This window comes from Equus caballus, chromosome 1 (assembly GCF_041296265.1).
Source record: "Equus caballus isolate H_3958 breed thoroughbred chromosome 1, TB-T2T, whole genome shotgun sequence".
In the NCBI taxonomy this organism is placed as follows: Eukaryota; Metazoa; Chordata; class Mammalia; order Perissodactyla; family Equidae; genus Equus; species Equus caballus.
Genome location: NC_091684.1, coordinates 195132300 through 195148161, shown reverse-complemented (window position 1 = coordinate 195148161; position 15862 = coordinate 195132300). Strand labels below are relative to the sequence as shown.

The following is a 15862-nucleotide window of genomic DNA, read 5'->3' as shown; positions in this document are numbered from 1 at the left end:
TAACTTTCTGCGGTGAGGGAAATCTCCTGTGTCTTGATTGGGGTGGTGATTACATAGTAAAATGTGTATATTTCTAAACTCATCAAAATTATCACTTAAAATGTGTGCATTTTATTGTGTGTAAATTATACCTCAATAAAGCGTTACTGAATAAGTGGATGATATTTGCCAATTAAGGTAGGGTTGAGAATAGAAGGTGTTTCATAGGATGAATGTCATTTGTTCTATTTAATGTTCTCATATATATAATTTTTCCAACCCATATTGTATTAACATATTCAAGGTAATTTTTTAAAATTAATTTCTCCTCAAGAATCCCTTCTTCCTCTTTCTTCTGCTAACCTCTGAATTATTTTCCTTTAAAGGGAGACACTAGATTGGTTGTCTTCACAGTATTTCTCCTCCCCGTGATAGCCACTGTCATCTTCTCTCACTTATATCCCTTACCTTAAGAGAGGGTGACTGTTACATTAAAAATACAGAATGACTAATATGTTGGTAACAAAGGTCACATATACATGTTAAATCAGAACTATGTGAACCAGGTTTTGGAAGATTATCATTTTGTAAGTGGGACTGTCTCTGCTGGGTAATAGAGGGAAGAAAGAAAGATCAGCACAATGAGGTTGGCCAAAGGATTCCCAAACTAGTTCCCACTGCTGCCTCATGCTGTTTCCAGGAGGCATTAGTTCCAGTTTGTAGAGGATAAGAAGCAGTCTGAACGCAAATAGTTTCTCCTGAGAGAAAAGAACCTTCATAATATTCACTGACACCAGAGAAGAATAAAACAAAGAAACTCAAATGTAGAAACGCACACATATGCCTTTGAGTATTATATGTTTAGTATTTCTATTCTTTTCTTAAGGGCCTGTTTCGCACTGATTACCACTGGATTTTTCAGTAGACATTGGGTAGTGGTAAAACCAATTGATGAAAGAATCAAAGGACGTTTAGTTCAGTGGAATCAAAGCCATCTGCCAAACCTCTTCAGTGTCTATTTTAGCACTTGGCCTCTGTCCATCGCCCTGAAGGGGTATGATTAAGGGATGAGAACCGTGCAAAACTTGTTCCAAAGGCACGCCAGAAACCAGACTTAAAGTAGTCAAGAGAGAGGTTCCACAGACGAGGCCCACAACCTGATCCGTAGTCTTTTCTCAGGGGAGATTTTGTGACGGAGCCGTAAGTTGAGAAAGTCACTAGAGGTTTTCTTTTTGTAAATTATTCTTCGGTTTTAGACGAGAGGATATCACCAAAGTCTAATAATTTGACATTGCTTAAGTGAGCATCACTTAAGAAGTCACCTTCTTTCATCATTCTAATGAATTTTGTCTGTTTCTAAAGCACTCATCAAGATGACAGTTACCAGAAGCCTCCGGATTGAACTGCAGGCCGATTCCTGCTTTGAGTCAGATCCAGACCAGTGCTTCTTAGCAATGTGATAAGACAAGTTGTTCTTGCCCTCATCTTTCTTTCGTGCTAGGAGTCATATTCACCGCTCCTTTGGCTATTCTTAGAGAGTCACAGGGATTCAGTTTCAATAACTGGTTTCCTTTATTCACATCTAAATCCACTTTATTAATTCGAGTTATATGTTTTGGAGAAAATAAATGTTCCTAGAAGATAAACAGCATACCTTCTGGGCTCCTCTCCAACTCACTGGAACACTCTTGCTCCCTGCCTAAATGATGTTCAGCACGTTCATATTCCACAATGGACCACCCACATGCACAGCAACGGCGCTTGCCAAGAAGTTAATGCGGTCTATAAGTACACCACTGAATATCCAGTTCCCTCAGCCTGAGAGCCACTGGGTCAGCGCCTCCATCTCTTCCCCCTCCATGCACACGTCCCAACCAATGGGCCTTTAAATGAACACAAGGCTTTTAGACATTTTGGAACTGTTTTTAGGGAATGTATAGCTTTAGGGAAGACTGAATACATTTCTTTGCAGCTTATTGTATATTCATTATTCCTGAGTTAAATGTTTAATGAAATACATGTAGTTCGACTTCCAGAGATTTAGCCAATCCTGATCTTTATAAATTCCTGAGTAGATAATACTTTCAGGTAACAATGTAATATGGCAAATCTGCTTGAGTCCCAGGGGTAAATTTAAGTTGAATTAAATTGTAGTTTAAGTTTCTGTACTCACAGTGGTCAGCATAGGGAAGCAGGGCATCCTTTTTAGATTAATGGAAGAAGCATCTTATCAGGAAATCCACTAGCCTGTACTGTATTTGCACGTGAATTAGGAAAAAAGTACCCCTTTCTTGAAGCAGATGTAGCTCCTACACCAGGGCACAGGTGGTTGCAAGAGGAATAGAGCCTACATTTCAGCCCCTCACCCCTTCGCCTGGCTCCTGCGACAGAGAGCAACCATGTGAAAGAGGTCGGATTCAGAGAGCAGAGGACTTTGGCCAGCGTGGGTTCAGAAGATGGCTTTGTTACTTGCTAATTGTAGGGTAAGTTGAAGATTTCTAATCTTCACTTTCATCTTTCATAAAAGGAAATTGATAAGAATATTCTCATCCTGCAGAGGACTGGGAATGTTAAAAAACATAATGTATGCGAGTTGATTAGCTGGTGCTTGACAGATAGCAAAAACTAGCAACAAAAAGTGCCTTAAAAAGTTTTATTTTTGTCTGAGAGAGGTCAAGCATCAATTCTTCCTGAAGCCTGGAAGGAACTATTTTATTTCCTAGATTAAGATTTCTCCTAATGCTTTAGAAGCCGCAATTAGAATATTTTCTGTGAGCAGGTAGAACACTGGAAGCAAGCTTACAAAGTCAGGAACAGGACAACCACAGTGGAAAACGTTTCACGAGAATTTATCCATCTACACAGATGTATTTGTGGTATATGAAGAGAAAAGAAAACTCCTTCTGTGTCTGATATTGTAAGACCGAACAAAAATAAATTGAATCTCTACTACTACATTGTCTGTGTGATTTTCCCCCTGTTTCTATATACTCTATTTCAGATCTTGTCATTGGTATTTTTTTCACAGACTGTTCCAGTACGTTAATTCAGATTCATATAAAATTTCCCCACCCTGTACACAACCTCAAGGGAAAGGTGTGTTGCCTGGTCTCTGACTGTCTCTTTGATCGAAGCTGAAGTAAGAAGGAAGGGACAGGAAAGCCTGAAGTCACTGGCTTTTGGATTCCATGTGGAAAGTCCTTTGAGAAATCCCATAAAAAGTGAGGGAAATGTTTTGGAGGCTTATAAAAATACAGACCCTAGTAAAGAAGCAGGGGTTTTGGTTATTCCTTATATCGGCTCATAAATACTCGCTTGTATATATAAAGGGAATGCAGATAGTATTTCTGCATCCTTTCTGGACCACACAAGAATTAGCAATTGAGCTTTTAAATAAATGGTTGCTAGATACTCCAGTGATTTGATCCTCTAGCAGTATTTCTTAGGGTGTGTGGGGTGTGTAGGGAGCCAGGGGAAATGGAACTGGTCAGAGAGCAAGGATGGACTCACTGTGACTGCAGGACGGGAGCTTTGTGAACAAGGATGCACTCACTACAAAAGAGGAGATGCGTACTTAGCCCAGGATTGGACACCATGTATGTTCAATCCTTTTCTGTTTCTATCTGCTTCTGTGTTGTGAAATTTAATGACATCTATGGAATTTCCTCTGCAATCCCAATTATGTTTCGGGCTTCCCATGCCACCACACGCAGACATAATCTAGAGTTGGCTCGTTCACAAACGTGGTTGCCATATGTGAAAGAAGTGGCCTAACTCTGGAAGGGCAGCCTATGGATCTCTACAAACAAGCAAAAGACACCACAAAGTCAAGCTGGAGCCATCATCGTGATGTAGGCAATGTAGCCCTGCAGATAGCTCCCTTGAACTTGTATTCCCCTACCGGACTGAGGATTGACAGGTACCATGTAGTAATGAATTTTTCAATATAAAATGAGTAAAGAGAGTTTGTATTCTCTCTGCCTTGGGAGTATTTGCTGCAATATTTCCAAAAAGAGAGACTTCTAATAATTTCAGTTTATCCTAACGTTCCTGAATACTCTACAGCCAGGAAGGTAGGGATCGGACCCTCTCAGGTTGAAAGCCAGCGTCCTTTGTATACTTAGGTGAATAGTGTAATGTCTCTTCCTTCCCTCAAAATCGTCCTGTGATGTGCAGACCAGACAAGGACAGTCGTCTGCGTTAGTTCAGTTGCTATGATGTCCTTATTAACTTTCAAGATTTGCAGTTCAAGCCAAGGAATATCCCTCTGCATATTTGCCCTTCTCAACCTCTGTGACGACTAAAATAAGTTAATGTTTGAGAAAATATTTCATAAACTGTAAAGTCACGTATTAGTTTGAGACATAGTTTTCATCCCTCAAGATTTGTCTTGCTCCACGAGTCCATGGTGTAGTGGTAAATTATAATGGAATAACTTTTAAATCCCAACCATATAATTGTGGTATGTGTCTCACACACTTGATACGGTAGTGGGGAGCGAAGGTCCTTGGGCAAGCTCTGTGATGTACAGAGGGATACTGAAGTGCAGAATTAAAAAGCTGTCTTTCCTTCTTTTTCTTCATACAAGTTTTGCTTCCACCAGTAGTCAACCATCTTTATTCCTAGTGGAGCTCTCCAGATTACTTTTCTATAGAACATGTCATTTTTATCCACATAACACTTAGTTAGATACTTCCAAGTAAAATATCAATGGATTTATAGTTTTTATTTCCAAACATTCTCTAAACCCTTATTAATTTCCTATTTATAAGCCAAATGTGAAAGCTAATTGTTTCCTCAAATCCAAATCATCTTTTAAAAATTTAGGACCAGATCCTAATCTAAGGCTATTTTGAAAAAAAAGAAATCTCATATTATTCATATTTTGTGTCATTTTTGGCAAAATACATTCAGGGTTTCAGAGTGAAAGAGTTACTCATTTACGTTGAAATGTTACACGGTAAATGCATACATTTATTTTACATTACCCAAGACAACTATATATATTTGGTGCATAAACCAATAACTATTTCGTGTAAATATTTTCTTTCCTAGTCTGATGCCAAAAGAGGTCAGAAGTGACTTGGTTGTGTTGAAATATTGCTTCATTAAAGTTTAAAGAAAATAAGTGGAAATCACATAAATTTGTCTAGTTTAGTTTTAAAATTGCTTCAAGTTCCTGTGCTTCTAAAGAATAACAGTGAAACCAACTGTGGAACTCTTCCTACAGAGTCTTATTCTACTTTCTCTGCTTTCCTTATTTTTTTGTGGGCAAGGTGCCGTGGGAGATTAATGTTTGTAGAATGCTCACTCTTTCCCCAGTGCTATGATAGTATTTGATATAGACTCTATGAAATAATTTAGAGAGAGTAAATTATATATTTGATCCATCTGGATCTCCAGAGATATCTTTTAATCCAGCTAACTTCATAAAATAATTGTTGTTTTTGAGAACCAGAAAACCTAATTGAAAGACTACTTACAAAATGATTCTATTATTATTATTATTATTTGCTGATACACTATATTCATTAATTCTTTATTATATTAATAAAGAATCTTGACGTATAAGGCAGATCCCTGCTCTAATGAAATCATGAATTCTTCTGAGAAGTGTCTTCAATCGGGGGAGAATCGTTTCAACGGGAGACAAATCACGGTAGCTTCCAGGTGCTGTGAATCTGTGCGGCTTCAGCATTTAGTGGTTTGGTAAAACAGACCCTTTTTTTACAAGAAGTAATTACTCAGCCATATTATTTCTGAAAACCTGACTTGGTTGCCTACCTATTTCAGTCTGAGTGATATGTTTCCTAATAGCCAATAGCAGGATTCTTGGTAAATTACAGGTTTTGCATCTGATCATCATTTTCGTAGTTTCTGCCTCTTTGCAAACAGGCCTGGAGACCATCTTCCTAAGCTTTATTTGAATGGCCTCTGCCTTCCTAGAGATTAGGAAAGGAAAAGGCTAAATTATTAATACACGAAGATGGTCTTAGGGGAATTTATAAAATTGGGCCTGGTGTTCATTCCACATTGCAAATATTGAAGAAATATGTTTTAATTTGGACACTTTGAACTCATTATGGTGAAATAGTTTCCCAAGTAGATATTTCTATAAACATATTTCCTCTAAATAGCCAATCATTTAAGTATATGTAAAGGAAAATTGAATTATATGATAGCATGTTATATTCAAGTGAAGTTAAATTATTGAGCAAACTGTAAAAAGAAAAAAAAAATTAACCTTTCTTCCCTAGAGTAGAAATATTTGTGTTAACATGACCTTATCAAAGCTCTCTAAATAAGGTTTTTAAACTACAATCAGAAACAAAAACATGTAATATGATATTAACTTTACAGTAATGATCCCATTTTATTTTCTCTTTGCAAAAGTCATCCTAAATATTTCATCGGTGGGCTAACATGAAAACCATAGGAAGGCCCAAGGAAGGCTATTCTTGGCTGGTAGCATTAAATTTATTTCATGGCTACAATTAAATTAAAATGGTTTTATTTGAAGATACTATTTATAATACCACAATGCTGATTTTTTAAAAATGTTTATGCAGGTGAGAAGGGAAACCTTAGGATTATTCTAAAACAAAGAAGCTGTGGTTGCTTTACATTGCTCAGTCTCTTCTCCTGGCCCCAATTATATGATGTCCAAGTCTGGGACAGGGCCTCTGACCAGAGAAAGAAAAATGATCCTACAGAAAATGTTTTCAGGAATTCTTATACGTTGGTACAGCATTACAATGTGTTTTCCTAATTAAATGCAAAGTATTATACTATAAATGATTATGAGCGAAGCAGGAGTAATTAATGAAAGGAAAGATAGTCATGATTTGAGTACCAGATGATGGATACGAATTGAGAAGCAGATAGAAATTACATGAGGAAAGCATTTCGGTGTAAGAGGTCAAGAAGTGTGAGGATAAAACTAGAGTTTTAGAAACTTTCAGCCATTGACCCACTGAGTCACTAGAGCGTAGGCAGGAGAAATGCAGTCAGAAGAAACATTCACTGATTCATTCATGCAACAAACACTGAGTTAGAAGTCTCCTGTTGCTGTGAAGTGAGGGGTGAAATGAGACATTATTGGAATAAACTGTAAGTGAAACAAACAGTAGACGGTGTAGACGATGACTCTGCAAGTGCAAAAGAGAAAAGACGCAAAGATGAGCGCACAAGGTTTCCTGATATAAAGGAACTTAGCTGTAAATGCTATAAGGCTTGTTCCCACGTTCTACTGTATCTCCTTCAAAAGATGCTTTATAAATATTATTAGGACTTTATCAATTCATAAAGTAAACTCATGACCATATATTTGTTGAAAATATTGTTCTAATGACTGGATTTTTTTTTTTTTTGAGGAAGATTAGCCCTAAGCTAACATCTGCCAATCCTCCTCTTTTTGCTGAGGAAGACTGGCCCTGAGCTAACATCCGTGCCCATCTTCCTCCGCTTTCTATGTGGGACGCCTACCACAGCATGGTGTGCCAAGCGTTGCCGTGTCCGCACCCGGGATCTGAACTGGCGAACCCCAGGTTGCCAAAGGCGAACTTAACCATGAACTTAACCACTGCGCCACCGGGGTGGCCCCTAGATTTTTTTAAATGATGCTAAAATTTATTTTTTTTAGTTTTTCCAGGTAGAAAATAGGAGCACTAACTATAGTACAGACTGTTTTCTATAAACCATTTTTGAAGAGTGAGAAACCTATTTCTTTAGCAGTTTTATTTTGAAAAGGCATAACCGATGAAAGAAATCATAATGTAACCAAAGCAACTATACCTTATGCTTGGACAAATTTTAAAGCTTTCTATGGAGAGCTCAGAGATTTTTAAAGACTGACAATGTTGTCAATAATTTTATTAGTTAGCCAGTCAATAAACCTACTCTCCTCTCCAGGGCTGTAAGTTCCAAGGAAGGTCTTGAGTACTCAAGTGCGGTCACTGGGCAGTCTGCCTCAGTGTGATATTCACAGCTCTGTCTCCAGCAGATGAAACTGAATCCACATCAGGAGTGAACAAAACCAATTATGTGGCAATTTAAAAATAGTGTCATAACAATGACTGGTCATTTGAAAACATATTGTTTGTCTTTAAATGAGAATGCAAAGTATGAATAAACACTTAGCTGTCTCAAGTACAAAGGCATTTCACCTAAATGATTTAGTTGGGTTATCAATTGTAACACATCTTGTAACTTTTTGTTTACAAACTCTAAATAATCATTAACTGTAAGATGTTGTCATTGACTTGGAAGCTGTATAATTTAGTTGTTAGGTTTCTGTTTCCTGCACACTTATTGACAACTTATCTCTGTTGAATAAACTCTTAATGACATTCAGTTTGATTGCTGCTGCAAAATCAACCTTATTTCTAAGATAAATTGTTCTTCATCAGATACAATAGTTTTTTTGTTAAGTATTACTGATATCTTTTCCATTTCTTCTTCATATTAATTTATCACCTTTCTAGTCAAATGAGAATAGGTCGACTCCATCAGTTCAGTAATAATTCCTTTATTACGTACTTTTATTGAGATAAGGCCTGATACTAAAAACAGAAAACTAAATACCAAGTGTAGGTAACACAGATGAGTACATTCATTCCTTTTAAAACATTTTCCTTTGACTTAACAGAATTAAACCTTTTTTGTCCTCAAAATACTCCTTATGCCCCTACTTTCATGACATGGCTTTGAATCAAAACAGTAAGCTTTCAGGAGAATAGGACCCCAAGAGGTCATGTCATGCTTCACTCCTCTTCAGGATGAGATGTATAAAGTCGTTTCCACCTCAGTTAGAGACTCTTGTGTCCGGTCCGTCTCTGAACATGGAAGATGTAGGCGTCCACCCACAGGACCCAGCAGAGGACAAGTGCTGATTGGTTGTTTATCTGTCATGATTTTTGAACTAATCAACCTTTGTTCACTTCCCAAATCACATCTTTTTTTGGAGACAGTATCCTCTTACTGGTCTCCTGGCAAAGGTTTCTCATTTATCCAATCCATTCTCTTCTTTCCCACTAGTTATAGTTGTAAAATATAAAGGGAATTTATGCCATATTCCTGATTAAAAACTTTAAAAAAATCCCCATTTCTGTAGAAGCATTTCTTTTCTTTTCTTTTTAATATGACTCAAAATTCATTAGTTTGAAGAGAAAGTAATTATGGTTCTAGCAATGGCATCTTCTTTCTTCTGCCCTGTAGAGGAATGACAGAGAGCTGTATAGATTTTTATTGTGTATTATATCTAGTAGATAGTAATGAGTCACCTGCTGCCTCAGCCAGTCTGTGTGTCTAAATGCAAGATGACCCTGACCCCAAAAGTGCTTGACAGTGTCGGTTAGCTGCACTAAAAGTGCGCACAGCCAGAGCTGTGATTCCTGTGAGTTTTAGAAGTCATTTTTTTTTTTTAATCAGTGCATCCCTAGTGTTTAAGTTTGTCATAGATATCTGTAGCTATTCTTCTCCTACTAGTAAATTCACATTTGAAAAGTTTTGAATTCTTTTGTTTTTTTGTACTTTGCAAATGTATTTTTGTGAAATCCCTTTATTATTATCACTTTGATTGTTAATTTAGTTCTCATTCAATTCTTTGATATCACTGAGTTCCTTTCCCACTGGGAAATGAAAACCAGTAGACTCACTATAAAATCTTTTCTCCCACTTAAGTCTGTACGCGTTAAAATAGTTGGAGGCTAAGCGGACTACAGGGTAAATATCAAACATCTTATCACAGCAAACAAGGCAGTTCAGAACTTCACACTGACCTTTTCTTCCCGCCTTATCCAAGCACGTGTGTTGTGTCGGCCAGTGTAGCAAAAGCTGCTGAGACTATCCCTGTTCTTCAAAGGGGCACAGTTTGGTTGGAAAGATTTGCACAGCATGTTACAGCCATAGTAGGTCCTTTAGTAGTTCTAGAATATTATTTATAATATATTCATTTTTCTCCACCTAAGGCCATGCTTTATTTCTTCTCTTCCTTATCCCTCCGTGAGCCACCATTGTCTGTCTGAGGAATTTCCTTTCCTTTAAGATCGATAAAGATGTCAGATGTGTCCCCCATGAAGCCTACCCCTGGTCCCGATTGAGAGCGTCAATTATTCTTTCAGAGAATGTCCCATAGTGTTTGTTTACTGTTCTCTATTGGATTTCCTCAGTTGGTTTAAGCATACTTACTTATAAATTCCATTTCATGTTTCTATGACCTGTAGCCTAACCTGCTATGTATTGGCCTTCTTAGTCACTCACAGTGGAACGTTTTCTTGTGTGATAGTAATGTATTTTGAATTTGTATTCATTGAGATTTGATTTGGAGAAATTCTCTGCAGTCTAGTTGCGAACATGTCTTTCAAGAACAACTTGATGTGGGATCTACTCAAGCACTCCAGTGGTTTGACAAGCCAAGGATGACTTTTTGTTAATGTAAATATTTTTTCATCTCCCTATGCTGGAGAGGGGCGTTTTTTTTCTAGTCTACCCTATGTCTGAGATTGCTGTTTTTACTGATCTTGATCATATGTGGTGGCTTCATTTCCAGCTTCCCATCTTGTGCTGGCCCATTAAACTCATCTCCTATGGGCCTAAAATTCTAGCTCCCAAGGGTACAAAGACCAACCATACTCCTTTTCTCCCTAAACTCTTATTTGATGTCTGGTTTTCAGTTCTTTTTTTCTTTTTTTTTTTGACCCATGAAGAATAATTCCCTTTCTTGCTTGCAAGCTTAGGTATGCATCTAAAAAGGATTTTTATTATACTTTAATCTAACATTTTTAGATTAGGAAAGAGACATGTCATAGCTTCTTATTGTCTCTTTTACTTTGAGCTTTATGCGTAAAATCTTGTTTTGAAACCTCAATTTAATCACTTTTCAAAAGTTATTTGCAAAATAGAGTAAATGTACTTTTATATAGATTCTGCTTAAAATTTTGAACCATTAAATTTCTTCTCTATATATAACTTAAAAATATTTCAAAATCAAAGATCTGTATATAATCATACATAATGTATCTAAAACTTATCTGTCAGTTTAGATAAACATAGTTCTAGGTGAGTTAGTCTAATGAGATTCAAACTGGAACAATTTTGGCATAGAAATAAAGCTAGAATATGAAAGAGAAAGAAAATTTTCTTGGTCTGCTTGGTGGAAGGAGGAAAAAATGGCCTAGAGGATGAAAAAGAAAAAAATATTATGAATTCTTTCCCTGTTCAACCAGCAGATGTCATGTTTGATTGTCAGAGGCTAAGATTGTTATAAGGATATTTCCTTGATATGACTGCGTGCATCTTAGAAAATGAATGTATAAACATTAAATATGATTTCCTCTGAAATCAGAGGAGAAATTTTGGGTTTTTTTTTTTTTACTTTTAAGATACATTTCTCAAATGAAATCAGAAAGTAAAGTTTATCCAAAAGAAGTTTAGTACAGAGTATGCTCTGAGACATAAGCGAGCATATCTATATTTAACTATAACTACTCAAAATTATTTTTATCAGTAATTATTTATAACTAATCAGTATTATTTATGCACCATATAAAACATTTTTTCCACTTTTACTTCTAAGGTGGTGCAATTATTCAACTAAAATAAACTTTCTCTATTTTTCTTTAATTTCATGAATCAAAGTCAAAATTTGTAGTGTCCTGTTGTATTTGATTATTTACCTATATCAACTTCCATTTATCATCTCTATTGTTTTTCTGTCTCTAAATTTCTTTATCTGTCACATAAGACATTAGAATAGATCATCTCTCAATTATTTTCTAATCTAAGATTCCATAAAAATTATCACATGTAGTCACATATGTAATGCAGATATATCAATGTGGACAAAATAAAGTATTTAAAACATCATTGGAAAGCCTTTGAATAGTCGGCAATTAAATATAAAATTGATGATAGAATTTTACATCAAAACAATCTGTTTGGAATATTTAAATGATTGTTAGATTGAAACTTAATTTTTCCAACACTGAAAATAGATCTTATTAAACAAATTCATACTATTTACAAGATCATGAGGATTTTTTTTTAACCTCAGGGTCAAACTACTTCAATAACCTTGAAAGTTTTATTTAGATAAACAATTAGTCCTAGAATTATAGCAGTTTGCATTTATGACATGTAGCCACTTGCTCTCTTGGCAGTCAACAAAAAGCAAGATTAGACTACAAATAATAGAAGCATGAAATGGAATTTATAAATAAGTATGCTTAGAACAATTGAAGTGATGCGATAAACAGCAGGCAAATGTTTCATAGCACTCTGTAGATTCGAGACTGAGTGGCACCTTAATGGCCACCTTGTGGACAGTCGCCCATCTCAGCCCTGCTAAATGGTTATTCGGTATTGACTAATTACCTCCAGTGAAGGGAAAATCATAGTCTGTTGGGGTCTGCCACTCCATATTCAGAGAGGATTGGTAGAACAGTTCTAAGTCAAAGTATGTATCCTTTTAAGAGCCACTCGCTGGTATTCACCTTATTTCATAGGTCTGCTAAAATGTAGTCTGATTTTCTTTCTCTGTAAATAGTCTCAACTCTTAGTAAACTCCCTTTGCTGACTTTTGAGAGTCTTTTTTTTTTCTTTTCCATGCCAACTGTCTTCTGGTTGTGGTTCTATTTTCTCCTTGTTTCTATTTGAATGCATCTTTCTTCTTATGAAAAAAAGTGATGCTTAGAACTAAATCTAATATCCCTTGTATTTCACCTTTGGTTCACAAAGGACCCCCACCCCCCAAAAAAACCCACTGAGAGTCTTACCTCCTCAATTCAATCTAGACCCTACTCTCTAAGGAAAACACTCTAGGTTTACGTTACTCACTTAAGCAGCTCATTCGTTCATTTATAGGTTTTGGAAGCTTATTTTTCACCAAAAACCCTAGCTATTTATCTAGGCGATCTCTAAATTCACCTCCTCAATAACTTCTTGGGAAATTTAGTCTCCAATACCAGTTGTCAATGATGTGTCAGGTGTTGATTTCTTCATTCAGTATACTGTTTTGCTCTCATCTAGATTTTGCTCTTAAGTGTTGTGAGTATGAATGTGTACCATCATTTAGTGATGAGCAAAATATCATACAAGATAAAAAGTAATAAAATGAGCACGATGGCTCATTTCTGGAGACCTCCTTCTAGGCAAAATTCTTTGTATAGAGTTGATAATATATTTTCAGTTCAACTGAATGATTATTCACACAGAATTTTCCTTTAATGCACACATGTTAATGCCGGAGACTTTTCCAAGTGTTACTGAAATTCAGATATTTAATTCAACATACAGTAGCACCCCCCCATATTGGCAGCTTTACTTTTCACAGTTTCAGTTACCCGGAGTCAACCAGTCAACCACGTCTGAAAATATTAAATGGAAAATTCCAGAAATAAACAGTTTATAAGTTTTAAATTGCAAGCCATTCTGAGCTGCTGTAATGAAATCTCTCCCCGTCGTGGAAGTGAGTCATCCCTTTGCCCAGCGGATCCACACTGTACATGCTCTCCACTCCTTGGTCACTTAGTAGCCCTCTGGGTTATCAGATCGACTGTCCAGTATGGCAGTGCTTGTGTTCAAGTAATGCTTATTTTACTTAATAATGGCCCCAAAGTGCAAGGGTAGTGATGCTGGAAATTTGGACATGCCAAAGAGAAGCCATGAAGTGCTTCCTTTAAGTGAAAAGGTGAAAGTTCTCAACTGAATAAGGAAAGAAAAAAATCGCATGCTGAGGTTGCTAGGATCTACAGTAAATTTTGTTACAGTTTATTGTTATAATTATTCTATTTTCTTATCAGTCGTTAATCTCATACTATGACTAATTTATAAACTAAACTTTATCATAGGTATGAATGTACAGGAAAAAACCTAGTGACTATAGGGTTCAGTACTGTCCACGGTTTCAGGCACCCCCTGGGGGTCTTACAACATATCCCTCACAAATAAGGGGGGACTATTGTATTTGATTTTATTGGTAAACTTGTCAAAAATTAAGTTCAGTTCATCTGACATTATTTTTTCCTGATGAACCTCTCCAGGGGAATAGAGACCATCACTTTCATTCTTAGTGTTCAAAATCCACCCTTTAACTATCTAAAAATTATTATAAGTTGTTATGAATCAACTCTTCTGCAACCTCATAGATAACTAATGATTAAGAATATGCAAAACCAGGGGCCGGCCCCATGGCAGAGTGGTTAAGTTTGAGCCCTCTGCTTCTGCGGCCCAGGATTTTGCTGGTTCAGATCCTGGGCATGGACATGGCACAGCTCATCAGGCCACGTTGAGGCAGCATCCCACATGCCACAACTAGAAGGACCCACAACTAAAATATACAACTATGTACTCAGGGGACTTGGGGAGAAAAAGCAGAGGACAAAAAAAAGAATATGCAAAACCAGGTAAGAGAAGTTCCTGCATACAGGGACCCCGGAAAAAACACCCAGCAGGACATTTAATATTTAATCTAATTTTTAGAAAAAGAAAAAACAGAAAACAGATGTTGAATGAGGACTGATAAATGTACAACTTATTAACTCATTACCCAGTAAGAATTTCAAAGCTATTCAAAAAGTTGAGAAAGAAAATGTAAGCAATTTCTGTGAGGACAGAAGCATAGCTCCTCATTCACTGTCTCCCCAACGCCTACCTCGTACGCTACGTGGCGTTTAATAGGCTCTCTCTAAATACTGTCATTTCGATAAATAAATATATTTATTTATTTTTGAAAAATAAATGAAAGGTCTGAAAAAATCTATATTTCAGAATATCAGGAACTTGGATCCATAATTCCAAGTGGTCTGTGCACCTTTCAATTTGGCAATTAAAAACAAAACTGAGATGGTTTATATATGTTGTATATGCTATATTCACTTCACATGCCCTTAAAATCTAAATAAAAGCTTTTTTGTTATTGACCAAAGTTCTTGCGTTATTGTTAAGGTTTTTTTTGGTTAATTTCAGATTTATTGACCAAAGACACAGATAACATAGACACAGATATTCATTTTTACTGATTTTTCTTTTTGACAGATTGATCATACACTTGTTGATATACTTCTTTTGACTTCTAGGATGTTCCAGGCTTGATTTTCCTCCTGATTGTTCATCTCAGGCCTTTGTGGAGGTTCCTGTCTCCTCCCATCTCTCTCAACCTTGGATTCCCCGGGAGTCAGGCTTTAGTCTTCTTCTCTATCTACTCACACTCCCTTAGTGAGCTCATCAGTTTCATGGCTTTAAATTTAAAATTGGTCTATATGCCTCGGATTAGCAAAATTCTATCTCCAACCCTGGCCTCTTCTGAGTTCTAGACTAGTCCATCCCACTTGATGTCTCCATTTAGATCATTCAAAGTCTTCAAAAATAACTTCCTGGTCTCCCCCCCTCCCACATTTCATCCTCCCATAGCTTTCATGTTAGTGGATGGAAACTCCGTTCTTCCAACTGCTTAGGCCAAAAAATTTGTGTCATCGTCGGTTCTTCTCTTCCTCTCACACTGCTCATCCAGTCAACCAGGAAGTCCTCTTGCATCTATTCTCAAAATTCTCAAGAAAATTCTTTAGATTTTTATAAAGTGACTTTTCAAATACACGAGTTACTTATGGAACACATAGTAGAAAGTGGTAAAAGGTCCAAAAAGAATAAATATGTTAACTGTAATATGGCATCATTCAAATTTAAGTACTCTTTCTGTTTTTAGGAAAGGCCTATGCTCCGGAATTCTATTACGATACCTACAACCCTGTGTGGCAGAACAGACACCGAGTTTATTCCTACAGTCTGCAGTGGACACAAATGAATCCCGAGGCAGTAGACCGGATTGTTGCATACCGGTTGGGTATTAGGCAGGTGAGAAAATTAATCGGCGTCTTTTTTTTTGTGA

General features: G+C 36.6%; 1 protein-coding gene across 6 annotated transcripts in view; it reads left to right on the top strand.

The window, feature by feature from the left end:
* MDGA2 (MAM domain containing glycosylphosphatidylinositol anchor 2) overlaps positions 1-15862 on the top strand; it is a 782115-nt gene that overhangs the window by 678412 nt on the left and 87841 nt on the right. For all 6 annotated transcript variants that reach the window (XM_023624618.2, XM_070275008.1, XM_070275000.1 and 3 more), the window contains one exon: positions 15680-15828. In XM_023624618.2, coding sequence (XP_023480386.1) covers positions 15680-15828 — 149 coding nt within the window. The remainder of the gene's footprint in view (positions 1-15679; positions 15829-15862) is intronic.